We start from the raw sequence: 26,445 nt of genomic DNA on the forward strand, positions 1-26,445 counted from the left end.
TAGTTCGTCACCAAACTGTTCTTGGATGGTTGGGAGAAGTTGCTCTAGGAGGATGTTTTTTTACTATTCTTTATTCATGGCTGTGTTCTTAGGCAACATTGTGAAGTGAGCCCACTCCCTTGGTTGAGAAGCAACCCTACACATGAATGTTCTCAGGATGCTTTACTTTTGGCATGACACAGGACTGATGGTAGCTCACATTTTCTTCTCCGAACAAGGTTTTTTCCCCCCGATACCTCAAACAATCAGAAAGGGGATTTATCAGGGAAAATTACTTTACCCCAGTCTTCAGCAGTCCAATCCCTGTACCTTTTGCAGGATATCAGTCTGTCGTCGATGTTTTTCCTGGAGAGATGCGTCTTTCTTGCTGACCTTTTTGCCACCAGGTCATGCTCCAAAAGTCTCCACGTAACTGTGCATGCAGATGCACTCACACCTGCTTACTGCTATTCCTGAGCAAGCTCTGCACTGGTGGTGCCTGATCCTGCAGCTGAATCAACTCTAACAGAGGGTTCTGGCATTGCTGGACTTTCTTGGCTGCCCTGAATCCTTCTTCATAACATAGTTGATTTACCTGCAATCTTAGTAGCAGCAATATACCTCCCATTTTATTCTTTCTTGTGCAAAGCAATAATGACTACACATGTTTTCTTGCAGGTAACCATGGTTAACAGAGGAAGAACAATGATTTCAAGTACCACCCTGCTTTTAAAGCTTTCGGTCTGTTATTCTAACTCAATCAGCATTACAGAGCGATTTCCAGCCTTGTCCTCGTCCACAGTGACACCAGTGTTAAAGAGAGAATCACTGACATGATAACATGTCAGCTGGTCCTTTTGTGGCAGGGTTGATTATTATTATTATTTGTGCCATTCTCAAAACTTTTGGCCAGGGCTGTACATGGCACAAATATTTATTGACTAAGATCACAAAAGGATTGTGAACCAAAATGTAGAAAGATGATCTGAGCAGTGTATCCAGTATCTTGGATTGGGCCTCTGAAACAACACTATACCCAAAAACCCATGTTCAAGATAAAGGGCCTCCTGCAAAGAAGATGTCCCGTTCTTCCTTTACTGCTGCTCAAGCCCCTGTGGAAACTGAAAGCTGAAGATCCTACAGAATACAACACTGTCTCCAATTGCCTTCATCATTACCGTATTAGCTGTTGCATCTTAAACCTGCCTTCAATCCCCACCAGCCTAATATGTTTCCTAGAAACTTGTATGTCTTTAGTGAAAGATCAGAAACCATGTACAATGGAAAGGTGAAAGGCTTTAGTTATGCTGCGTACACACGATCGGAATTCTCGTCGGAAAAAGCTCTGATGGTTTTCCCGACGGAATTCGGCTCAAGCTGTCTTTCCTACACACGGTCACATCAAATTCCGATCATTTATAACGCGGTGACGTACAACACATACGACGTGACTAGAAAAAGGAAGTTCAATAGTCAGTAGCCAACAGCTTCTGTCTTGTAGTTGAATCTAAGCATGCGTGATTTTTGGTGTGTCGGAATTGCATACCCACGATCGGAGACACTGATAAAAAGTTTTTCCGTCTGGAAAATTGAGAACATGCTATCAATTTTTGGCTGGCGGAAATTCGGACAGCTAAATTCTGATGGAGCAAACACACGGTCGCATTTTCCGATGAAAAGCTCTCATCTGTCTTTTTCTGACCGGAATTCCGATCGTGTGTACGCGACATTAGACGAAAGTAGGTATGGTGACAGGAAGCTAGGAAAATCTATGCGTTGTGTCCAAGATGGGAGATATATTTGTCCCAGGTTTATGCTGTGCACTGATTGCTTTTGGGTTTCTGCTGGGTAGTGAGCCTGTTTGGGGCTCAATGAGGGTTAAGCTCAGGTGTAACAGATAAAGCACTCAGGGCTCTATAAAAATCCCAGGTTGCTTCAACAAGGGGATCCATCCTCAAACCAGATTCCTTCGTAGGACTGGGGAGCAGCTTCTTCTGAGTGGTGAGATTAAGTCTGTATGACTAAAAGACTCTGTTTTTCTGCATATCAGCAGTAGGCTGTTCCAGACCAGGTAGATAGGTTCCTGTGTTTTGCAGTTAGATGCCCAAACTGGCAAAGGTTTATTTACCATTTTGTTTTATTTTTGCTGTTTTTAATACCTGCACTTGTAACCACAGACTTGGAAGTAAACCACCGTTTTCTTTTCACAAAGATCCCTCTGTCTGTCCCTGCCTACTTCCCCCAGCTGCGACCTATCCAGGGGGTCCTGCACACCCTGCTACTGAGCTAATCCCTTACAGTATCAAAAGGGCTCCGTTCAGGTAGATATGCTGTCCTGCTGGAACCTGTTGGCCAATGATCAGTTAGTGAGCACATACAGCTAAGGGATTCAGGTAATCCTGTGTCTGTAAAGGACTTTGTGAAATAAAAGGAAATTTGAACTGTCAGGATATTTGATTACTTTACAGCTCCCCAATAACATTAAGGGAAACGGAAAAGATGTGATGTAATATTTACAAGTGTAGATCTACTGATGAAGGCCAATGGCACACAGTTAGAGGGGAGGAGCCAAATCTGTGAAGTATCGTGAGTGTAGATTTGTGATGAATAAAGTGATGATTTGAGACATGCCGTTTTAAAGTTTTTATATTGTAAGTGGATTTGTTTTGGGGGCTTTTTAATAAACATGCAAACAGAGTACACTATGGCACCTGCATTTGTCCATAAACACACGGAAGTAATAGTGTGATTGAGCACTGATGTGAAAGTGAAGGAAGGTTTGTCTGGCGGCAACAGCTGATTATCCACACTGAGGAGCAGTCTGGAGACTGTAGGATTACCATTGGAGAGTGAATGTTGATTCATTGTGGTGGACACGAGGAGTGATTTATCTATCCTTTTACATTCATCTTTGAGGTGAGCAGGCACTTTAGCTGGTGGCGGTGTGCACTGGATATTGGTCCTTTTGAGGACAAACACACACAACAGTGATTGCTTTGGAAGCATTGACACAGTTGAACTGTTTTTTTCTAAATCCTAATTTTTTTACCTTTTCTTTAATTTAAAATATGTTTAAAAATGTTTTTTTTTTAACAATTAATGTTTACAAGTGTGCTTGATTTACCAAGATGTATTCATTTTACTGAGTGCTGTTATTCTTCAAATGTCATACATTATACAGGAGAATGATAAAAGGTAAAAAATTCTGAAATTATAATTGAAAAAAGTCCATCCAGTTCAATGACCCCCCCCAAAAAAAAAACAACAACCAAAACACACGCAAATCAAAACCTCCATATATACAATCCTATATCCACAGTTGACCCAAAGGAAAGCAAAAAAAAAACAATAAAGCACAATCCTTCCTGATCCCCCAAGAGGCATTCAGATATTTCCTGAGTTAACTTAATATTAATATCCAGTTATATTTTGTGCACTTAGGAAAGAATCCTGACCTTTTTAAAAGCAATCTACTGAGCTGGCCAGAACCAGCTCTTGAGGGAGTCTATTCCACATTTTCACAGCTCTTACTGTGAAGAAGCCTTTTCGTATTTGGGGTTTAAATCTCGTGTCCTCTAGACGTAAAGAGTGCCCCCTTATCCTCTGTGATGACCTTAAAGTGAATAACTCTACACCATGTTCGATATATGGACCACTTATGTATTTATACATGTTGATCATATCCCCCTTTAATCCCCTCTCCTCAAGAGAGATTAAATTCAGTTCCTCTAATCTTTCCTCGTAGTTTAGCTCCTCAATGCCTCTTATGAGTTTCGTTGCTCTTCTCTGCGCTTTTTACAGTTCCCAATATATTTTTGGTGAATTGGTGCCCTAAACGGAACTGCATATTCCAGATGGGGTCTTACTAATGATTTGTACAGGGGCAAAATGATATCTCTCTCTCTGCACCCCATAACTCCTAATACAAGAAAGGAGTTTTTAGTGCTACAAAACCATAAGGAATTATTTAAAGACAATTGGGCACAACTAGATGCTACATACATGAATGTACACAATAACAGCCCATTTACAACAGCAGCTACATTGGAACACAGCCCCCAGTGTGTTATGCTAATGAGCTACAAAACAGCACGTTCCATGGCATTCTTTTTTGCCTCAACTTTAACCCCTTTGCAACTGCACAACACATGTGCTGCAGCAAAAAGAGTGAGCTTTTAATGCCCACAGGTCACACAAATGCACCACATTTTGCGGACGATGTTTATGTGCTTAGAGTGCGCACTGAAAGACAGTTTTCAGTCTGGGGTAAAAATCAGTAGACAGTGGGGCCAGCTTTCAATCATGTGACGACTGTGTCAGAGACTCCTCCTGCCCCCAGGGTGGTTCAAACTTTTTAAAAGGCATACTGGGGTGGGAAGGGGTTAATGAAGTGAGGCATTACATTCAGTTTTATTGGTCACAATGCTGTGTGATGTGATGGGCTGTATCGAATCATGGTGTGCTGAGAAAACCTACTGCATGCTCTACTTTTTTTTCAGTGCACAACACCACATTGCATTGGTGTAAACTGAGCTGACTGTAAACAAGGCAAATTGCCTCGTCTCGCAGTGGGACTGCACTGTGCATGACTGCTCAGCGCAATCCCAACACCCCTGGTGTAAATGGATCCTTATGCCGTGTACATACAGTCAGACTTTCCGGCAGAAAAAGTCAGACGGAATCTTTTAATTGGATATTCCGATCATGTGGGGGCCTCATCTGACTTTTTTTTTAACGAAAATTCTGACCGACCTAGAAATAGCACGTTTCAAATCTTTCCAACGGAACCAATTCCTATCGGTAAAACCGTTAGTCTGTATGCAGTTCCGACGGACCAAAAACGACACATGTTCTGAATCAAATACAAGAGGGAGGCCATTGGCTACTGAACTTCCTTGTTCTAGTCCCGTCGTACATGCTATACGTCACCGCGTTCTTAACAATCGGACTTTGGTGTGATCGTGTGTACACATGACAGTTTCAGCGGAACTCTGTTGGAAAAACCTTCAGAGTTTATGCCGACGGGAAAACCGGTCCTATGTACGTGGCATTAGAGTTATTGAAGGAATATCAAGCAAGGGAATACCTAGGATATACATCAGCAGCCTTGCAACAGATAGATTTAAGTCCTTCAAGGTCCCTGCTGCATAAACCTTTTTAACATTCCCCCCAAGTTTGAATACCCTCCACCTTGTGTTTCAAAGTGTTTTCCCTCAATGGCAAAGACAATACTCACTTATCAAAGCTATCACTGTATTTAATGAAAGACTCCAATTTCTCCTTTGCATATTCAACCACATCTGAATGAAGCTCAACTCCATGATTAATGCCAAAGGGACCTGAAATAGGAGCAGAGATAATGCCTGGTGAAATCTGTGCTGGCTCATCAGAAAAAATAAAATTAGCCTCTTCAATATTAATATATCTTAAAGGCTAGACAAGCACAATACCAGTTTCCTAAGACAAGCATATGAAGTGAAGAGAAAGGTTATAACTAAGCAAATGCGTAAAATAGGTTTTCAACATTGTCAACTTTTGCCTCCTAAAATCAATCATATAAAATACCTGACTTTACCAACTGTAAAATATTTAACACACACCATACTAGAGGTGTTAAAAAAGATCAAGGAAAATCATTTTTGGATTTTTTTGTGGAACTTTAGTCAGAAAATGAAGTCCTGCTAGATCACTCCAGGCTAGCCCCTTTTGCAGTACATTAAAAATAAGTACCTACTACTGTTTAAAATACAGTAATACACCCAACTCTGCACTTGCTCAGTTGCTCTCTTTTTGTGCCAAATTTGTAGAGGCCGATATGCTGACAGCCTAAAGATTAAGGCAGAACTAAACCCATTCCTTTAACAATTTCAAAATCTGAACAGGTAGTATTTAATGGTGTTAGATTAAAACTTATTTCAGTGTGAAGTCAACCATCTTTGGAGCAACATGATCTGTCAAAACGAACATTAAATTTATGGTGAAACTTGGCTGGAAAAATGGCAATATCATTACCGCTTTTATTAAAGTTTATGAGGAAGATTCACTAAAAGAATCCACAATTTATAAATGGATAGCCTGTTTAAAAAAAGAATGAGACAGAGATCAGGAAGAAATATTATAACGATTGTTTTCTGAGATGTTGGGGGAATCCTATTGGTTGACTTTTTGGATGGCAAAAGCAACATCTGCTTATTATGTAATTTAAGAAAAGTTCTCTTCCACCAAGACAATGCCCCATGCCCATTCCTCTCAACAGTCAAGGACAACATTGTGAGAATTTCGGTGGGAAATCATTAGATATCCACCTTGAAATCCCGATTTAGCATCTTCTGACTTTAGTTTTCTCCTAACTTGATTTTTTTTTAAAAGACACCAATTTTGATACCATCAATTATGTAAAAAAGGCTGCTTTGACATGGTTAAATTCTCATGATCCACCTGGGTGGTATAAATTAATGGTAACATCGCTTACATAAGTGTCTTGATGTGGATGGAGCTTATGCAGGGAATAAAAAGGTTATTCCCCATATATCCAAATATATTATATTATATAAAGTGGATATAAAAAGCCTATACACCCCTGTTAAAATGTCAGGTTTCTTTTTTTGTAAAAAAAACTGAGACAAAGATAAATCATTTCAGAAATGTTTCCACCTTCAAATGTGACCTATAAACTATCCCCTTCATGACTAAGCCTATTTTTGACATTTGGTGTTTACAAGTTAAATTCCATATTTGTTTCTAGAAAATTACTTAGAACCCCCATACATTATATACATATATATATATTTAGCAGAGAATCCAGAGAATAAAATGGCGATTGTTGCAATATTTTATGTCCCAAGGTATTTGTGCAGCGGTGCTTTAAACTCAACTTTTTGGGGAAAGGGACGATTTCATGAATTTAAAAAAAACGAAACAGTAAAGTTAGCCCAATTTTTTTGTATAATGTGAAATGTTACGCCGAGTAAATAGATACCAAACATGTCATGTTTTATAATTGCACACACTGGTGGAATTACGACAAACTATGGTACCTAAAAATCTCCATAGGCGATGCTTTACATTTTTTTTACAGTTACCAGGTTAGAGTTACAGAGGAGGTCTAGTGCTAGAATTATTGCTCTCGCTCTGACGATCGCGGTGATACCTCATATGTGTGATTTGAACATCGTTTACATATGCGGGCAAGACTTCCGTATGCGTTTTCTTTGCTAGGTGAGCTCGCGGCGACGGGGCGTTTTTAAAAAAAAAATGTCCTTCTTATTTATTTTTAAATTAATAAATAGTTTTTTTTTTAAAAACAATTTTTGATCACTTTTATTGCTGTCACAAGGAATGTAAACATCCCTTGTGACAGTAATAGGTGGTGACAGGTACTCTTTATTGAGGGATCGGGGGTCTAAAAGACCTCTAATCCCTCCTTTGCACTTCAAAGTATTCAGATCGCCTTTTAGAATACTGGAAGACTGGAAGAAGACTGGAATGAAGCCGCTTACGGCTTCATTCCAGTCTGTCCCTAGCCGCCAGAAGCGGCAGATTTTTGATCGGGGCTCCCGATGGAACGGGAGCACCCGAAAAGAGCGGCGGGAGGTGGGGAATCCCCTCCAGCTCCTCTGGTATAACAGCCGAGCGGCTTTTAGCTGCATTGGTTGTTATCCCTGGAAAGCCAATTGCCAGCTCTAAAAAACAGTACCGGCAGCCTGCAGCTGCGGGCATTATCCCGGTATAACCCCCGAAACCCGAGTACACACATCTGCGTACGCTCATTGGCAAGGGGCTATACAACTCAATTGAGAAACAAACTGAAATTTCTTTTTCATACATCACGGGACACAGAGCCACAATATTTACTGAATGGGTTATATAGGCACATCTAGGTGATGGACACTGGCACACCCTAGACGGGAAGTTTAGCTCCCTATATACCCCTCCCCTTACTGAGAGTACCTCAGTTTTTTCGCCAGTGTCTTAGGTGTTGGCCACGAGTAAAGATGTGCTGTGCTGAGCTCCACTGGATTATTCCTTGCTGGGGCAAGCCATGCAACCAGATCCAAAGTGTCTTTTCCAGGCCGAATTGAATGGTACCCGGGCCTCGTGTTTGAAGAAACAAGGTTTTACCTTACCTGTAACGCTTCTCTTTTTAGAGAGCTGGACCCCGGGATCCAGTATTTTTTTTTTCAGTCATATTCCAGGGTAAAAATAAAAAGGGGGCCCCAGTCCCTAAAAGTTTTTAACAGATCCCACCATGCGCAGCGAAGATTGGGTCTGTTTGGTTTACCACAGAACACTGCAGCCGGATAAGGTAAGGGAGATTCTTAAGGAATTTTTCAAATTCTTGTGGATTTTCTCCTTTAAGTAAATGTTGCTATGCCTAAAGTCGCCACCGGGGTCTGTCAAGAGCACATACCTGTTCCATGCTTGTTATTCTTTCTCAGTGTCACAAGCTGCACGCTTCCTCTGAGCCCAAGCTCCAGGTAGGATGTGGGAAGGGGTTTTTTGGAATGTCCCCCTACAGCTTCTCTTCCAGGCTAGAGGCCATGGGAAGAAAACGCATTAGCAGTCGGCGGTATACCACACCGCTCCCGCCATTATGGCGGCTCTCCATCCACCTGCCCTCCTCTCGCCTCCACCTCAGGGAAAGCGGTCTTTTTTTTCTTCTAAAAGATGAGGGGGGGGCGGAGCATCAGTGCGGCATTGGCATGGTTCAACGGCCACAAAGGCGGGCCATGCTTAGCTATAAAAGGTGCACACAGCTAAAGGAGGGACACAGAGCAGATGGATGGCATGTGAGAGTGGGTGACACGGGCATTCCCAGGCACATTTACTTAGCATCAGACTGAGCTTTGATAGCAGCGGCAGTTGCTAAACTATTTTGCTCAGCAGTGGGTGCATTTCTGGTAGTACCTCTGCATTTGTGCTTTACACTATGGGCAGAAGGGGAGGTACAAATTCCCCTAAAAAATAGGGGCTTAAAAGGGACCCCCCCCCCCTTTGCAATGCCATCTCCCCCTGAAAGACCTAGGGAGGCTGGCCAGAGTGAGCCGTCGGGGTCAGGGGCTGCAACTGCTTCCAGCATTTCAGCCCCTGTATATATTACTCAGGAGTTTTAGTATGCAGACTTAGTAAGCAGACATCTTAGTATGCAGACATAGTAAAGATGATGGTAGGGCCCCCATGGACCCTACCACCACGTCCAGACCTGCTATCACAGGGACCAGTGTTCCATCCTACCTTACAAACACTAAATGTAACGGTTTGGCTTTTGAAACCCACATTCTGAAGAATTGCAGGCTTTCAGGGTCGGTGATATCTACCTTGATTATTGCAAGGAAGCCAGCTTCTAGAGTAATTTATTATAGAGTTTGGAAGGCATATGTTTCCTGGTGTGAATACAGGGGTTGCATCCCAGAAAGTATGTCATAGGTAGAATCCTTGCTTTTCTGCAAATGGGGGTAGAGATGACGCTGGCCCTGAGTACTCTCAAGGGCCAGGTCTCAGTCTTTTCGGTATTGTTTCAATGTCCGCTTGCTTCACATTCTTTGCTCTGAAGCTTTATACAGGGGGTAACATGGCTTAGTCTACCGGTTAGAGCACCTCTGAACCCTTGGGACTTGAATTTAGTTCTGTCGGTATTACAGAAACAGCCTTTTGAGCTGATACAACATATTCTTTTGGTCCTTTTGACAAGGAAGCTAATTTTTCTGGTAATCATTTCCTCTTCAAGAAGGGTATCATGATTGGCGGCTCTTTCTTGTAAAGAGCCATATTTAATTATTCACAAGGATAGAGTAGTATTGCGTCCACATCCTAGATTTCTACCGAAGGTGGTTTCTGGTGTTCACCTAAACCAGGATATTGTTCTGCCCTCATTTTTTCCAGAAACCTGTTCTGCAGAAGAAAAGTCACTACATTCTCTGGATATAGTGAGAGCGATAACATTTTATTTGCGTTGCTTGAAGGTCCTAAAAAAGGACAGGCAGCGTCAAAATCTACTATTGCTAAGTGGATTCGGCACTTTTTTTTTCATCTTATGGTTTGAAAAGGGAAGTTTTACCTTTTCAAATCAAAGCGCACTTCACCGGGGCTGTTAGTGCTTCATGGGCAGTGCATCACCAGGCCTCCATGGCTAAAATTTGCAAGGCCGCAACTTGGTCTTCAGTCCATACATTCAACAGATTATATCAGGTGGATGTGAGAAGGCATGAGGATATCGCTTTTGGGCGTTGTGAGCTGCAGGAAGAGTTTAAGGTCCTCAGGTCTGATTGCACCCTACCTTTTATGTCTCCCTCCCCTCAGGTAGCATTGCTCTGGGACATCCCATTCAGCAAATACTGTGGCTCTGTATCCCGTGATGTACGAAAAAGAAAATAGGATTTTTATAACAGCTTATCTGTAAAATCCTTTTCTTTGAGTACATCACACGACACAGAGGTCCCTCCCCTCTTCCAATACACGTATATTGCTTTGCTACAAAACTGAGGTACTCCCAGTAAGGGGAGGGGTTATATAGGGAGCTAAACTTCCTGTCTAGGGTGTGCCAGTGTCCATCACCTAGAGGTGCCTATATATCCCATTCAGCGAATACTGTGACTCTGTGTCCTGTGATGTACTCAAAGAAAAGGATTTTACAGGCAAATTGTTATAAAAATCGCATTATTTTAGAAGGGGGGGGGGGGGGGGTTAAAACATAAAACTAAAATAATGCGGTTGCATAAGTGTGCACACCTTCTTATAGCTGGGGATGTAGCAATCACTTCCAAACTCAGGTTAAATAGGAGTGAGTACACACCTGCCATCATTTTAAGTGTCTCAACATAACCCCAAATAAAGTTCAGCTGTTCTAGTGGGTCTTTCCTGACATTTTCTTAGTCACATCCTACAGCAAAAGCCATGGTACACAGAGAGCTTCCAAAGCATCAGAGGGAGATATCTCATTGTTAAAAAGGTATCAGTCAGGAGAAGGGTACAAACGAATTTCCAAGGCATTAGCTATACCATAGAACAAGTGGAGAAAATATGGCACAACAGTGTCATTACCAAGAACTGTACGTCCCTCCAAAATATATGAAGAAACAAGAAGAAACCTGCTTAGGGAGGCTGCCAAGTGGCCTACAGCATAATTAATGGAGCTGCTGGAATATCTGGCAAGTACTGGCTGTGTGGTCCATGAGACAACAATCTCCCATATTTTTCATATGTCTGGGCTATGGAGTAGAGTGGCAAGATGGGAGCCTTTTCCTACAAAGAAAAACATCCAAGCCTGGCTACATTTTGCAAAAATACATCTGAAGTCTCCCAAAAGCATATGGGAAAATGTGTTATAGTCTGATGCAGTGTTTGGCCACAATTCCAAAGATATGTTTGGCGCACAAACAACACTGCACATCACCAAAAGAACCAAATTCTCTGCCTTTTGGCTAAGATCAAGTGTAGTATCTGTTCTTATCAGTTGCCAAAGGAGGCGCTGTTCCATCCCTATTCGAGAGGGTTTGGGCGGCGCTCTCCGATGGTGTAATTTGCATCCGGAAGGACGGTTTCGGTAGGGGCCACGTCGTGCCGCCCGACAGTAAACTGGGGGCCGATGCATGGTCGAGTCTGAGCCGTCTGGAAGGATGCTCCTGGTGAGGATGGGTGCTGCCTAGTCTGATCCAGAGGGTCGGGTACCTGGCCTTCTGGCCTGGATTGGGGTAGTTCTAGCCCCGGACAGTTTTTCGGGTGGACATGGCCTTCTGGCTTAGTTCACCCTCTTCCTTAGAGTTGGGGTCTTCCTTCGGGGGAGCCTCACCTAGTATTTGGGTGGATCTGTTTCGGCAGACCTTCCAAAGAACGGGGTCTGACTGGTTTCGGCCAGGAAGACCAAGTTTTAAGTGTCCTTGTCCCTGTCAGGAGCCTAATGCCCCAGGGGATTCAGGACAAGGTCCTCTGATTTTAGAGGACTTGTGTACCCGTCTGCACTTTTTTGTGTCACTCTTTATGTGTGTGCACATTTTTTATGCACCGGGTGAAGTTTTTTGGAGTGTGTTTTGCACGCCACAGGCTTTAAAAAAAAAAAAAAAAATTCTACTTTTCAATAATTATACTATGAAGTCAAGGGGTCCCAGTGTGTAAAAACAAAACAAACAAAAAAAAAAACCTTTGCAGTATTTAAATTAGGGGTCTCAAACTAGTGGCCCTCCAGCTGTTGTGACACTACAAGTCCCATGAGGCACTGCAAGGCTGAGAGTTACAAGCATGATTCCCACAGGCAGAGGCATGATGGGACTTGTAGTTTTGCAACAGATAGAGAGCTACCAGTTTGAGACCCTGGATTTAAATAGCCGTAGCTTTAGGCTAGTTGACTTTCCCTTGAATCTTGATTAGAAAAACTATAGTATAGGTGGCTGTGCTCTGTACTATCACTAGGACGCTCTGCTACCCCCAATATCACAGGAGAGACAGAGAGAGAGAGACAGAGAGAGAGACAGAGACAGAGACAGAGAGAGACAGAGAGAGACAGAGAGAGACAGAGAGAGAGACACAGAGACAGAGAGACAGAGACAGAGAGACAGAGAGACACAGAGACACAGAGACACAGAGACAGAGAGACAGAGAGACACAGAGACACAGAGACAGAGAGACAGAGAGACACAGAGACAGAGAGACACAGAGACAGAGAGACACAGAGACAGAGAGACACAGAGACAGAGAGACACAGAGACAGAGAGACACAGAGACACAGAGACAGAGAGACACAGAGACAGAGAGACACAGAGACACAGAGACACAGAGACAGAGAGACACAGAGACACAGAGAGACAGAGAGACAGAGACACAGAGACACAGAGACACAGAGACAGAGAGACACAGAGACAGAGAGACACAGAGACACAGAGACAGAGAGACAGAGAGACACAGAGACAGAGAGACACAGAGACAGAGAGACAGAGACACAGAGACAGAGAGACAGAGAGACACAGAGACACAGAGAGACAGAGACAGAGAGACAGAGAGACAGAGAGACAGAGAGACACAGAGACAGAGAGACACAGAGACAGAGAGACAGAGAGACACAGAGACACAGAGACAGAGAGACACAGAGACACAGAGACACAGAGACACAGAGACAGAGAGACAGAGAGACAGAGAGACAGAGAGACACAGAGACACAGAGACACAGAGACACAGAGACACAGAGACACAGAGACACAGAGACACAGAGACACAGAGAGACAGAGAGACAGAGAGACAGAGAGACAGAGAGACAGAGAGACAGAGAGACAGAGAGACAGAGAGACAGAGAACACAACACATGTGTGGGGCTTTGAATGAGAACACTCACTACTGTGATGCTGGGGCAAGTATTCCAACAACAGTCAGGAGATGGGATGGATGCAAAAGCCTACAGGTATGGCTATTTAAAGCAGTTCTTCAGTCACCTGTGGAAAAAGCAGCTACAAAATCTGTTGCTGCTGACTTATAAGACACTCACCTGTTCCACAATCCAGCGCAATTCTCACTCAGCTCACTTCTTCACCAGTCTTTGTTTCCCAGCACTGACATCTTAAAGAGAAAGTAAACCCTGATGGGATTTATTTCCTCTTTATTCCCCTGCAAAGTAAAAACATAATGGACTAGTATGCATCGCATACTAGCCCATTATGTTGCACTTACCTGCAAACGAAGCCTGTGATGTCCCTGCTGGTGGTCACGTCCATCTTCACCCCTCGTAGTAGTCCATATTTCCATTACACATATTTCTGGAAAAGCTCTCAAGGGGTTGGGTGCTGCAGCAACAACCCGCTGGGAACTGGTTCAGAAGTCACAAGGAAAATGTTTACCGGCACACCATTGATCAACAAGGAAGCGTCCAAGTGAATTGTTTAATGCATGAACACATCTAAAGAGTATTGCAAAGTTTCGCGTAGGACCCCTTCGTCAGGCATGTGTCCTACGCGACTCTGGAACATTGTACTACTCTTTTGATGTGATCATGCAGTAGCCACCCTGGCAGTATGATTATGTCAGATTTTTGCATCTCAAAGCAGTACATTGTTTTGCATAGAAATGTGGCTTTTTTTTATATTGTAGGCCTGTAATTCTTAGCAATAACACACTTAAATCTGTCCAAACAAGTCTAGTAGACATGCCGGGTATGATAACGTTTGAAACACGAAATCATAAATTATAATATAGTAAATAACTATAACAAATAATAATATAATAATAAAATGTATTTCCTCACAAATCGCTATCGCTCAATTCTGCAAGTGTTCTAATTTACTATCGCTGTTTTCTAGCTGGTCTACAACCAATTTTGACGTGAAGGGCTGCTTTTTGGTTGCCATGGATAATCTCAAGTTTTCCAGGCAGAAAAAACAGTATATATAATAAAAAAGTGCACGCAGGGCACTGAACAAAGCACTAGTGACAAAAGCGATGTGACATGATTTGATACAGTAAATGTAATCTGTAAGATTACAGCGTACTGTATGTGTTATGTTTTGTGTACTTTTTGAATTTGTCGCCGGGCTCCGCCCCCAATGCGTCGCAACACTTGCAGGGAACAGAGCCTACTTCCATTTGGATCATCGCTGCGATCAGAGTGGATGTTCGCTCTTCCCCTTCAGCCTTCTAGGACACGTCACTGGCCTCTACAACGTGCAGGGGAAAGGGGGGGGGGGGGGGGGGGGGGGGACTTCTGCTCAAACACACCGAGTCTCCTTGACTGCATGGTATATTTGATTGAAAAGGTGCACTTACCCTTTATGCTCAGACTGTGTGATGAATGTGTGTACTAGTCATCTATACATGCAGGTTTAGCAACCCGCAGAGCAGCATTCAAATTCCTTGTTTTTGAATAAAGAATCGCTATTTTACAGAACATATTCAAAAATGATGATTTCATAATACTTTGTTGTAGACTGCATTGTATTATCAAAAGACATGTGGATGTTTCTGTCATCTGTGGGATGTTCAAAGCTGATAATCTTTCATGCATACTCTACTGATATATGGTATCATAACCACTGAACTAAAAAGGCTTTGTTACACCCCTCCTCTTCTTCCTTCATCTGACACTCATTGTGCACTGATAAAGTCTGAAAGTCTTGCAACTTCTCAGTTGCTCCTACACCACTTGCCTCTTTTGTTCTCTCGTAAAAAGAGATGAAAAATTGTTTTGGTAATATCTATAAAGTTACAGCAGAACTATACTACAGTCTAAAAAACTAGAGGATAAGGGCTCATGCACACAGCGCTTAAAAAAAAAAAAACAATCGCTTTTACAAGCGTTTGGTTGTTTATTTTTTTTTCTAGCCTGTAAATGCTTCTCTTCTAATACTCCTGTAAACACTTATGTGTGCACTGACACATAGGCTTACATAGAGGTGCTTTTACAAGCTGAAAAAAAATGTCAACGTGTCCATGCACACAAAGGCGCTTACAGAAATACGGTGATAGAAGAGAAATGCTTACAGACTAAAAACAAAACACTAAAAAGGCATGATGAAGAGAGGAGCAGGGAAACTCTAGATGTGCCTAAGTGTGTGTAAACACATCTAGTGTTTGAGCGTTATTGCATTCCAATGTCTAAAATTAATTAATATTCTGGCTGATAGAATGCATTAAAGCTCAAACGTCTGACATGCCTAAACATGTGTGCAGTATGAGGCTTTTATTGCATTTTTTAAGAATCTTTTTCCTGCCATGAGTTCTGGAGTTCAGAGGTGCTAAATAGACACCCTGTGTACTTGAGGCCTAAGGGTTACTTACAATAAGAGACCCAAAATAACCCACAGTGAGTTCAATTTTCACCTAATTTGAATGTCACTTTTACTTTGATGTTAGCATTGTATTTAGTCAACCTCATTCCAATCTTCTGCACTGCCCCAATGAATCATGCACATTTGCACAGGTTAGAAGGGACATCTGTGCTTTGTAGATTTTACCGTTAGGTAACCAATGCACTAACTATGACGCACTTATCACAGGACAGCGAACTTCTTGCAGGACATAACTTGTATACCTCACCTGGACATTTAGAACTACTGATACTGATATATGGACAATGCAGTGAATGTAGCATATGTGAATGACCACCTGAACGTAAAGTGGGACCAAAGCCTAACACTACCTATTCCTAAAAAACATCCCTCCCCCATCCTCCTACCTATTCTGCATATCCTTTGTGAAAAGGATCTGTGTACTTACCTATTTAATCTGCTTAGGCCCAGTCACATGATTCTGCAGCTCTGTCTCCCCAGTGGAGGGAGCGCCACCAATGGCTGGGCCATGGGTGAAGTCACAGCTCCTGGGAATTCACAGCCATTGTCAAGCGCTCCATTACAAGGGGGGGCCAGAGCTGCAGGATCAAGTGATTGGGCTGAAATAAAAAAGGGTAAACGGGGTAAGTGCAATAGGCAGGAAGAAGGAAAGGGATTGTTTTTTATGAATAGCTAGTGTTAGGCTTTTCTTCCTCTTTAACAACCCTAATTTGAAGACCACAGTACAATAGGTGCATGTGTATACCTGCAGCAGCCTCACAAATGTTCCTCGTCAGGATCAAATCCCAGCCCATTCTAATAAACAAAGCTTCAGTAACACTTACTCAACCTTTTATACCTCCTGCACAGTAAGGCAGCCCAGCACAGTGATTTCAAAGAGGAACTGTGGGGCCAGGGCTAAGCAGCAAACTCCCAACATTACCCAGAAGAGTTTGAGTTTCACCCCTAAGAATAGCCTAGGATCCACTATAACTGGAGGTGTTAGAGGCTGATGCAAGTATGTGCCAACTCTCTCTACTATCTCATTATTGAGAGTAGAACTTCTCACATTATAACCTCATTTATAAAATATTACAATTCTTGGTTGCTTCATAAAAATCTGATTATTTTTATTTTTTCCCATTTTGGATAGAGTGGAGAGGACTTTGAACAGCTGTCACATTTATATTGCAGTCTATTCCCTCTTAAGCATGATTCATACTAGAGGTGCACGATTAATCACGAAAAGATCGCAATCTCGATTCACCCCCCCCGCGCGTTGACCCGCAATTTTTGTTTAGCGCCGCCGGTTCCATGTAACCAGCGTGGAACGCAAATGGCGGATATTGGAACTGATGTCAGCCCCTGGAACTGGCGTCAGTCATCGGAGCGCGTGATGCGGCGCGCCGCTGCCTGGGCGTGGGCGGGTACAATGGCCGGGAAACTGCAGTGAGTGCGCACCTCCTCACTGCCTGTCAGTTGTTTCTGAAAAGCTGTCTAAACAAGGATCACACTTTAGAGGAGACTTGGATTGATGGCAGGGCCATACATGGATTGAAATTTATCTGATTCAGCATGGACTGCATGAATGTCTATTCATGTATGGGTAGGAGTCCTCACTACTATACACAGGTCCCTGCTGGGAATTGTAGTCCACCATAGAGAATAAGTCATGCTGGGGAGTTGCAGTCCTCAGTGCTATATGTCCCCCTCCCCCCACATAGGGGCATGCTAAGGGTTGTAGTCCCCCATAAACCAGAATCATGCTGGGGGGTTATAGTCCCCCATAAGCCAAAATCAGTCATGCTGGAGGACTGCAGCTCCCAGCACAATCGTTTTGTGGGGGGACTACAACCCTTAGTCGGGCCCTCTAGCGCTCAGTGTATAGTCCTGAGCAGTGTAACTCCCATCATGGTTGATTCTGTGTTATGGAAAGACTACAACTCTCAGCATGGCCCTGTAGTGGGCCTTATTTTTCTTATTTATTCCCCGTTTTTGAGAATCGTGATCTTCATTCTAAGCAAAAGAATCGCGATTCTCATTTTTCCCAGAATCGTGCAGCTCTAATTCATACTCTCTATTAGTTCTGCCTATTATCACCGAAAGTAAAAGAAAATCCTAAATTTTGGGTTGTCCCCAGAACAAAAATAGAGGGGATATCTTCCAAGAGAGACAATAGTTCTAGTGATCCTGGTGACAATCAGGGATTCCCTCACTTTAGAGGGATTTTTTCTGACTTCCCGTTTTGGCTGTAGGGCAAAAAGTGAAAGGAAATCTCCTCAATGGGGCACAGATGGCAAAAAAAAACCCTTACAAAGGTTACAACCCTCCCTTACTCTATTCAAAATGGCAAAAAAGTGTTGCCTTTTATTCTACTTTAAAGTACGCCTCACATGCAGTTTCAATTATAAAGTTATTATACCTTAAAACTGGGCACCATATTGTTTGTTGGCATTATAATGTCCAGTTATAATATTCCGTGTATGTCATTAGCAGTTGTTGCAAAAAAAAAAAAAAGAAAAAAGCCCCATATTTCAGTTAGATAGTTATTGTACCATGCCAGGAAATGCTCCTTTTCTTTAATATCCACATAAGTATTTTGACTCCTTTATATGATTGAATCTGCTGACTAGTAAAGTAATCCATAGCAAGTAATACGTCTTTCCCAGTCTTTAGAAAATGGAAATCGTAATGGTTCTTATAGGTTAAAGCCCTCTTATTACAGCTTAGGATGGCATTATCTTCGTCTCTATTTAGATTGCATTTGTCATGGTGCTGCACATGTGATCAGCTATAACACCAGCCATTTGATAGTTTAAAAGTAGAGGTGGGCTCGGGCATGTTTGAGAGCCTAGTCCCAACCCACCTGCCCGATCCCGCCAGGAAGCCGACTGCTAATCACAGGCAGTGAGACATTTTTTTGGTCTGCAGCTGCACAGACCGGGAAGTGTCTCACTGCTTGTGATTGGCAGTGTTGGCTTCCTGGCGGGATGAAGCAGGCGGGTTGGGACTAGGATCTTGAACACGCCTGAGTCCATCTCTATTTAAAAGTTTGGTTGAGAGTGGACATGAGTACACTGGGAATGTATACCATTACTGCCTTTTGCATTTCTCACTGAACAAGTATAACACTTGTAGTGATAAATGAAAACATACTTTTCACCACGTACACTTGCAGATGACAAGTAAAACTCTTTTATGGCCAACTTTAGGCTCATGCCACACTAGTGATCCTGTCCCCTCACAGACCTGCTAAGAGAACAGAAAAAACAGTGTAAGAAGTTGCTTCACTGCTGCTCAACGTCATAGGAGCAACAGAGTGCTCTCTTTAGCAATCCTGTTGGTGGTGAGTTTCCATCAGTTACAGCATAGCCTGTAAGACACATGGTTCTTGCTCTTATTGCCTGACTCATCTGACAAGCCAAACTCTGCCATAAAACAATGATAGCATTAATTAAGTGCTCTGTTCCCCTTTAATTCATGTAAAATGGATGTTCAGATGAGAGAGGTTTTGATTCTTAACAAAGATTCATCCACATCAGTCAAGTATGTCTGCATGCTTCTTGCAAGCCTTTTGTAATGTGCAGCTTTATTACTAGGTTATCAGTCATCAATGGGTAGCTTCAATAAGAAGAAACAAGACCCTGTTCCCCTACCAAGATGGTCACCACCACACCGAGCGAGACAGTGAAGAACAAGTTATGGTTAGTCAGTCATGGAGAAAAGACAAACTGTAGAAAGACCACAAGCAATACTGGTGACTAGTCTTTAAAAATGACATCTATCTATAGGTAAGCCTATAAAAAGGTTTACCTATAGATAGTGTAAATATCTCCTAAACATGTACCGTTTAGGAGATATTTACATTACATACAGCCAGTGATATCACTGGTGCATGCACTCTGATGGAACATCCACGAGTGTTGTTCCTTCCGAGCCCCATGCGCAGGAGTGATGTCATCATGGCTCCGGGCATTCACAGAGCCGGAGTCCGCAAACTGGGAAGCAAGATGGGTGAAAATGGAAGCGGCTGCTGGAACAGCTTTATTTTAGGGTTTTACATAATGGGCTAATATGCAATGCATAATAGCCCATTATGACTTTACCTTGCAGGAAGGAAAAATAAAAAAAATGTCCAGCGGTATACAACCGTTTTAACCTCTGCTTGCCTTATTCGGGAACAACTTCCACAGTACAGATCCTCTATACAAAAAAAAGTATGAAAAAAATTATTATAAACATACAAACGTATAGAGGACCTCTACTGTGGAAGCTGTTGGTAAATTTACTCCCACTGGAACCATAGTTTGAGCACTAGTCCCTCCACTATCAGCAATATTGGGCACCATTCCTCCTACTGACATCAACGAATGGGGCGCTATACCCTCCCACTGACATTGCTAGGACACGGCACGACCCCGATCTCTGTAAACAGCCGTGGCGCTTTCACCATGTGATTGGCTGTGTCCAATCACAGCCAGTCGGTCACATTTAAATATGGAAGTGCCGTGAATTGTCTCTCCTTGCCGCACACCGATCAGCGGCATCCCCTTGAGGCGAGACTTATGCAGGAATTAGGGGACTGATCAGTGCCCTGATTACAGGACAGTCCACTCAGTGCCCATAAGTGCCACCAATCAGTGCCCATAAGTGATGCTAGTCAGTGTAGCCTTTCAGTGCTTGCTCATCAGTGCTGCCTATCAATGCCCATCAGTGCCACCTATCAGAGCGGCATATTAGTGCTTGCTTATCAGCACTGCCTAATAAGTGCCCATGAGTGCCACCTCATCAGCACACATCAGTGAAATAGAAAAATTAACTTATTTAAAATCGACAGAAAAAAATTTTTTTTTTTCAAATTTTTTTGTCTTTTTATTTGTAAAAAACAAAAATCCCAGCAGTGATTAAATACCAGCAAAAGAACGCTGTATTGGTGTGACGAAAAATTAAAAAAAAATTCACAGTGTTGCATGACTGTGCAATTGTCATTGAAAGTGCAACAGCGCTGAAAGCTGAAAAATGGCCTGCGCAGGAAGGGCTTTAAGTGCCCTATATTGAGGTGGTTAATATATGAAAGAAACTTACCAGCATCTACAGTAAGGGAAAAAAGTATTTGAACCCCTGCTTATTTTGTACATTTGCCCACTGACAAAGAAATGAGAAGTCTGCAATTTTTCGCAGGTTTGGCATCCTCAGCCCTTTCAGGTAGCACCCCACCCGCATATTATTGTAAACGGAGACTGTTCTCCACGTCCACAGTTTTGTCATGGAGAGACTGTACCTGTTTTTGCAGGATCCTCAGTTCTCTGGAGTCAGTGGGAACCGTGTCGTCCACCTGGGAGATGCGGGTTTCCTCCTCAGACAGCCGAAACTGAAATTTGTCCATACCATGCCTGATTAGACTAACCTCCATGGACACCGTGTCAGTTTTTGGTGGTCAGAGACTCCTTCAGGAAAGTTAAAAATTGATTTGCATTTTAATGAGTGAAAAAGGTATTCGATCCCCTATCAATCAGCAAGATTTCTGGCTCCCAGCTCAGATTGGGCGCAATCTCTTAAAGGGAGTGCTCCTAATCTTAGCTGGTTACCTGTATAAAAGACACCTACACACAAAAGCAATCAGATTCTAATCTTTCCACCATGGCAAAGTCTAAAGAGCTGTCCAAGGATGTCAGGAACAAGATTGTAGACCTACACAAGGCTGGAATGGGCTACAAGACCATCGTCAAGCAGCTTGGTGAGAGGGTGACAACAGTTGGTGCGCTTATTCGCAAATGGAAGAAACACAAAATAACTGTCAATAGCCCTTGGTCTGGGGCTCGATGCAAGATCTCACCTCGTGGAGTTTCAATGATGATGTGAATGGTAAGGAATCAGCCCAGAACTACATGGGAAAATCTTGTCAATGATCTCAAGGCAGCTGGGACCATAGTCACAAAGAAAACAATTGGTAACACAGTACACCATGAAGGACTGAAATCCTGCAGTGCCCGCAAGGTCCCCTTGCTCAACAAAGCACATGTACAGGCCAGTCTGGAGTTTGCTAAAGAACATCTGAATGATTCAGAGGAGAACTGAGTGAAAGTGTTGTGGTCAGATGAGACCAAAATTAAGCTCTTTGGCATCAACTCAACTCGCCGTGTTTGGAGGAGAATGCTGTCAATGACCCCAAGAACACCATCCCCACCGTCAAACATGGAGGTGGAAACATTATGCTCTAGGGGCGTTTTTCTGCTAAGGGGACAGGGCAACTTCACCACATCAAAAGGGACAATGGACAGGTCCAAGATACCATGAAATCTTGGGTGAGAAAGATGGGTATTTCAGCATGACAATGACCTAAAACACATGGTTACTGCAACAAAAGAGTGACTCAAGAAGAACATTAAAAGTTCTGGAGTGGTCTAGCCAGTCTCCAGACCTTAATCCCATAGAAAATACGTGGAGGGAGCTGAAGGTTTGAGTTACTAAACATCAGTCTCAAAACCTTAATGACTAGGAGAGGATCTGCAAAGAGGAGTGGGACAAAATCCCTCCTGAGATGTGTGCAACCTGGTGGCCAACTACAAGAAACGTCTGACCTCTGTGATTGCCAACAAGGGTTTTGCCACCAACATACGAAGTCATGTTTTGCAAAGGGGTCAAATACATATTTCACTCATTAAAATGCAAATCAATTTATAACTTTTTTGAAATACGCTTTTCTGAATTTTTTTGTTATACTGTCTCTCACTGTTAAAATAAACCTACCATTAAAATTATAGACTGATCATTTCTTTGTCAGTGGGCAAACATACAAAACCAGCAGGGGATCAAATACGTTTTTTTTTCCTTCACTGTACTTATAAATCCGTAGTTTAGTTTTGCAAATTTACTTATTTCTTTAATGCCCACCTAGAAATGCATTGGCTAATGGTATGGAGTATAAAACAGCTAAACACATTGTAATTGCTCTGTAGCATCTGGTTCCACCACCATACTGCACTTGTCCTGAAGGTGGACTAAAGTGAAAGTTTGGCTAAGAAGGCATTCATATTGCTTGGCTGGTAATATAATCTACATTTTAACCATTGCTTCTACAGACTTCCTACATAATGAAGCAATACCACCATTTACAAATGTTGTCATCTTCACTACCAAAGTTTAAAACACAATACATTACAGCTTGCCAATCCTTAAATTTGTTGGTTGCATTTGTTTTCACTTTTTTCACTTATTTTCACCTGGTAATTCAACCAAGAATACATTTCCTGTCTTAAAGCGGAGCTCCACCCTAAAGTGGACCTTCCGCTCATTGTAATCCCCCCCCCTCCGGCGCCACTATTGGCACCTTTCAGGGGGTAGGGGGGTGCAGGTACCTGTACAGTACAGGTATCTGCACCCACTTCCGGCGTTGATTCTGCAGAAGGTACGCCCCTTTCCGCAGAATCTACGCCCCTTTGCGAAAGTCCCCCGCTGCCTGCTGGGAAACACATGGATCCCAGAGACAGCGGGACCATCCTTATTGCGCAGCGCGACTCGCGCATGCGCAGTAGGGAACCGGGAAATTAAGCCAAAAGGCTCCACTTCCTGATTCCCATACCCAAGATGGCGGCGGCAGCACCCGAGAGACGATCGAGAGATCGGCTTCGGGTGCCGACATCACGGGCGCGCTGGGCGGGTAAGTGTCATTATTTTAAAAGTCAGCAGCTGCAGTATTTGTAGCTGCTGGCTTTAAAAAAAAAAAAAAAACGGCGGACTCCCGCTTGAAGGTGACTCCACTCTGTGGAAGATCAAAGAAGCCACCCTTGGATAGCAGCACTGTTAACCTGTAGATAGAGTAGTGTTGGATGCACCAACACATTTAGATGGACTTGACTAACAAATTAAAGCTGAACTCCAGCTAACCCTTTTAACCACTTAAGGACCCAGCCTCTCAGATTTGTTGTTTACAAGTTAAAAACATTTTTTTTTTTTGCTTTTTATTTAGAACCCACACAATTTTTATTTTTTTTTAAAAACATCCCTAGAGAATAAAATGCCAGTCGTTGCAATACTTTCTGTCACACCGTATTTTGTGCAGCGGTCTTACAAGCGCACTTTTTTTGGAAAAAATACACTTTTTTGAATTAACCAGTTCCCGACCAGCGCACGCCGATGTACTTGGCAGAATGGCACGGGCAGGCATATTGGCGTACAGGTACGTCCAATCTTCAATGCCGCCCTGCCATCACGAGCGCGCCGCCACCGGTGGCGTGCTCGCGTGCCAGTCGGGACCCCCCCCCGTGAGTCCGGTCGCCGGTCCCGCGGACTCGATCGCCGCGGGCATTCCCGCGATCGTCTCACGGGATGGCTGAATGGAGGAAATGCCGTGTAAACAGCATTTCCCCATTCTGCCTAGCAACTAATGATGCTGATCTCTGCTCCATGTGATTGGAGCAGAGATCAGTGTTCACTAAATGAAAGCCCAGCCCCCACACAGTTAGTAACACACCCCTAGGAACACTTAACCCCTACACTGCCACCCACTGGTTAACCCCTTCACTGCCAGTGTCATTTACACAGGAATCACTGCATTTATATAGCACTGATTGCTGTATAACTGACAATGGTCCCAAAAATGTGTCAAAAATATCTGATGTGTCCGCCGCAATGTCGCAGTCACAATAAAAAAAAAAAAAAAAAAAAAAAAATCGCTGATCGCCGCTATTACTAGTAAAAAAAAAATTAATAAAAATGCCATCAAACTATCCCTATTTTGTAAACGCTATAACTTTTGCGCAAACCTATCAATAATCGCTTATTGCGATTTTTTTTTACCAAAAATATGTAGAAGAATACGTATCGGCCTAAACTGAGGGAAAAACATTTTTTTTATATATTTTTGGGGGATAGTTATTATGACAAAAAGTAAAAAATAATGCGTTTTTTTCAAAATTGTTGCTCTATTTTTGTTTTAAAAATAAAAATTTAAAAAAATAAAAACCACAGGGGGGGATCAAATACCACCAAAAGAAAGCTCTATTTGTGGGAAAAAAAGGACGTCAATTTTGTTTGGGAGCCACGTCGCACGACCGTGCAATTGTCAGTTAAATCGACGCAGTGCCGAATCGCAAAAAGTGGTCTGGTCTTTGACCAGCAAAATGGTCCGGTCTGTAAGTGGTTAAAGACAACATTAAATTTAGCCCAATTTGTTTTATATTGTGAAAGATAATGTTACGCCAAGTAAATTGATACCCAACACGTCACACTTCAAAATTGCGCTCGCTCTTGGAATGGCGACAAACGTTCACCCTTAAAAATCTCCATAGTCAATGTTTAAAAAGATTCTACAGGATGCATGGTTTTGAGTTACAGAGGAGGCCTAGGGCTAGAATTATTCCTCTCGCTCTACCGATTTCAGCGATACCTCACATGCGTGGTTTGATCACTGTTTTCCTATGCGGGTACTACTCATGTATGTGTTCGCTTCTGCACATGAGCTTGGCGGGACGGGGCGCATTTAAAGATTTTTTTTCTTTCTTATTTATTTCGCCTTTAATTTTTTATTTTTACACTGTTGTTTAAAAAAAAAATTAATAAGTGTGACTTTTATTCCCATTACAAGGAATGTAAATATCCCTTTTAATAGAAAAAAAAGCATGACTGGACCTCTTAACCAGTTGCCGACCGCCGCACGCCGATGTACGTCGGCAGAATGGCACGGGCAGGCATAAGGGCTTACATGTACGTCCCTTGCCTCCCGCGGGTCGGGGGCCCGATCGGGCCCCCGCCCGGTGCCTGCGGCGGTCGGTATTCGTTCGGGAGCGATCCCGGACGAGGGGACGGCCATTCATTCATGGCCACCCCCTCGGGATCGCTCCCGACGAATAGAAATCCCCCGTGACATCACTTCCTCTCCTGTAATGTAAACACAGGAGAGGAAGTGATGTATTCTCTCCTCCGTGTCGGTATTTTTCGTTCCGACATGGAGGAGAGCGGATCAGTGAGTTGCACCAACACTCTACACACACAGTAGAACATGCCAGGCACACTCACACCCCCCCTTTACCCCCCGATCACCCCCCAATTACCCCTGCCCCCCAGTCACAGTGACACCAATGTCATTTTTTTTTTTTTTTTGCATTGGTGTCATTTGTGACTGTAATAAATGTTAGGGCAGTTAGGGTTAGCCCCCTTTAGTTCTAATGTACCCCCCTAACCCCCCCCAATAAAGGTTTAACCCCGTGATCACCCCCCGTCGCCAGTGTCACTAAGGCTGGGTTCACATTGCAGCGGTTTATGAGAACGAATGTGATTCGCACCGCACTGCAGTGCAAATCACATCCGATCTCTGTGCGATTCGAGTTCAGCCATTCGCCGCACCCGCCGCAAATTCGCACGGGACCCTTTTTTTGGCCCGCAGCAGAATCGGATCGCATGGGTGTTCACACCATGCGATCCGAGTTTGCAGATCGCACTGCGATATGCGAACTGATCTGGGGGTGTCAGTAACATTTCACTGACACTCCCAGCAGTTCGCATAGGGCAGTGTGAACTGCCGCCGGGAGGCATGCGATGCGGGAACCCGCCGCGGATTCGCGGCGTTTCCGCATCGCTCCAGTGTGAACCCAGCCTAATAAGCGATCATTTTTCTGATCGCCGTATTAGTGTCACAGGTGACGCTAGTTAGGCAGGTAGGTATTTAGGTTCGCCGCAGCTTTTTATAGCGCCAGGGACCCCCATATACTACCGCATAAAGCCC

General features: G+C 43.2%; 1 protein-coding gene and 1 pseudogene across 3 annotated transcripts in view; one reads left to right on the forward strand and one right to left on the reverse strand.

Moving 5' to 3' along the window:
* PCMTD1 (protein-L-isoaspartate (D-aspartate) O-methyltransferase domain containing 1) overlaps nucleotides 1–26,445 on the reverse strand; it is a 70,928-nt gene that overhangs the window by 12,290 nt on the left and 32,193 nt on the right. For 2 of the 3 annotated variants that reach the window (XM_077492673.1, XM_077492674.1), the window contains one exon: nucleotides 5,216–5,318. The exons of the other annotated variant lie outside the window; for it this stretch is intronic. In XM_077492673.1, coding sequence (XP_077348799.1) covers nucleotides 5,216–5,318 — 103 coding nt within the window. The remainder of the gene's footprint in view (nucleotides 1–5,215; nucleotides 5,319–26,445) is intronic. 3 annotated transcript variants of the gene reach the window in all.
* Nucleotides 11,380–11,487, forward strand: LOC143999785 (U2 spliceosomal RNA; annotated as a pseudogene).

This window comes from Lithobates pipiens, unplaced genomic scaffold, assembly GCF_037356315.1.
Source record: "Lithobates pipiens isolate NorthernLeopardFrog02 unplaced genomic scaffold, aLitPip1_a1.2 Scaffold_19, whole genome shotgun sequence".
NCBI lineage: Eukaryota > Metazoa > Chordata > Amphibia > Anura > Ranidae > Lithobates > Lithobates pipiens.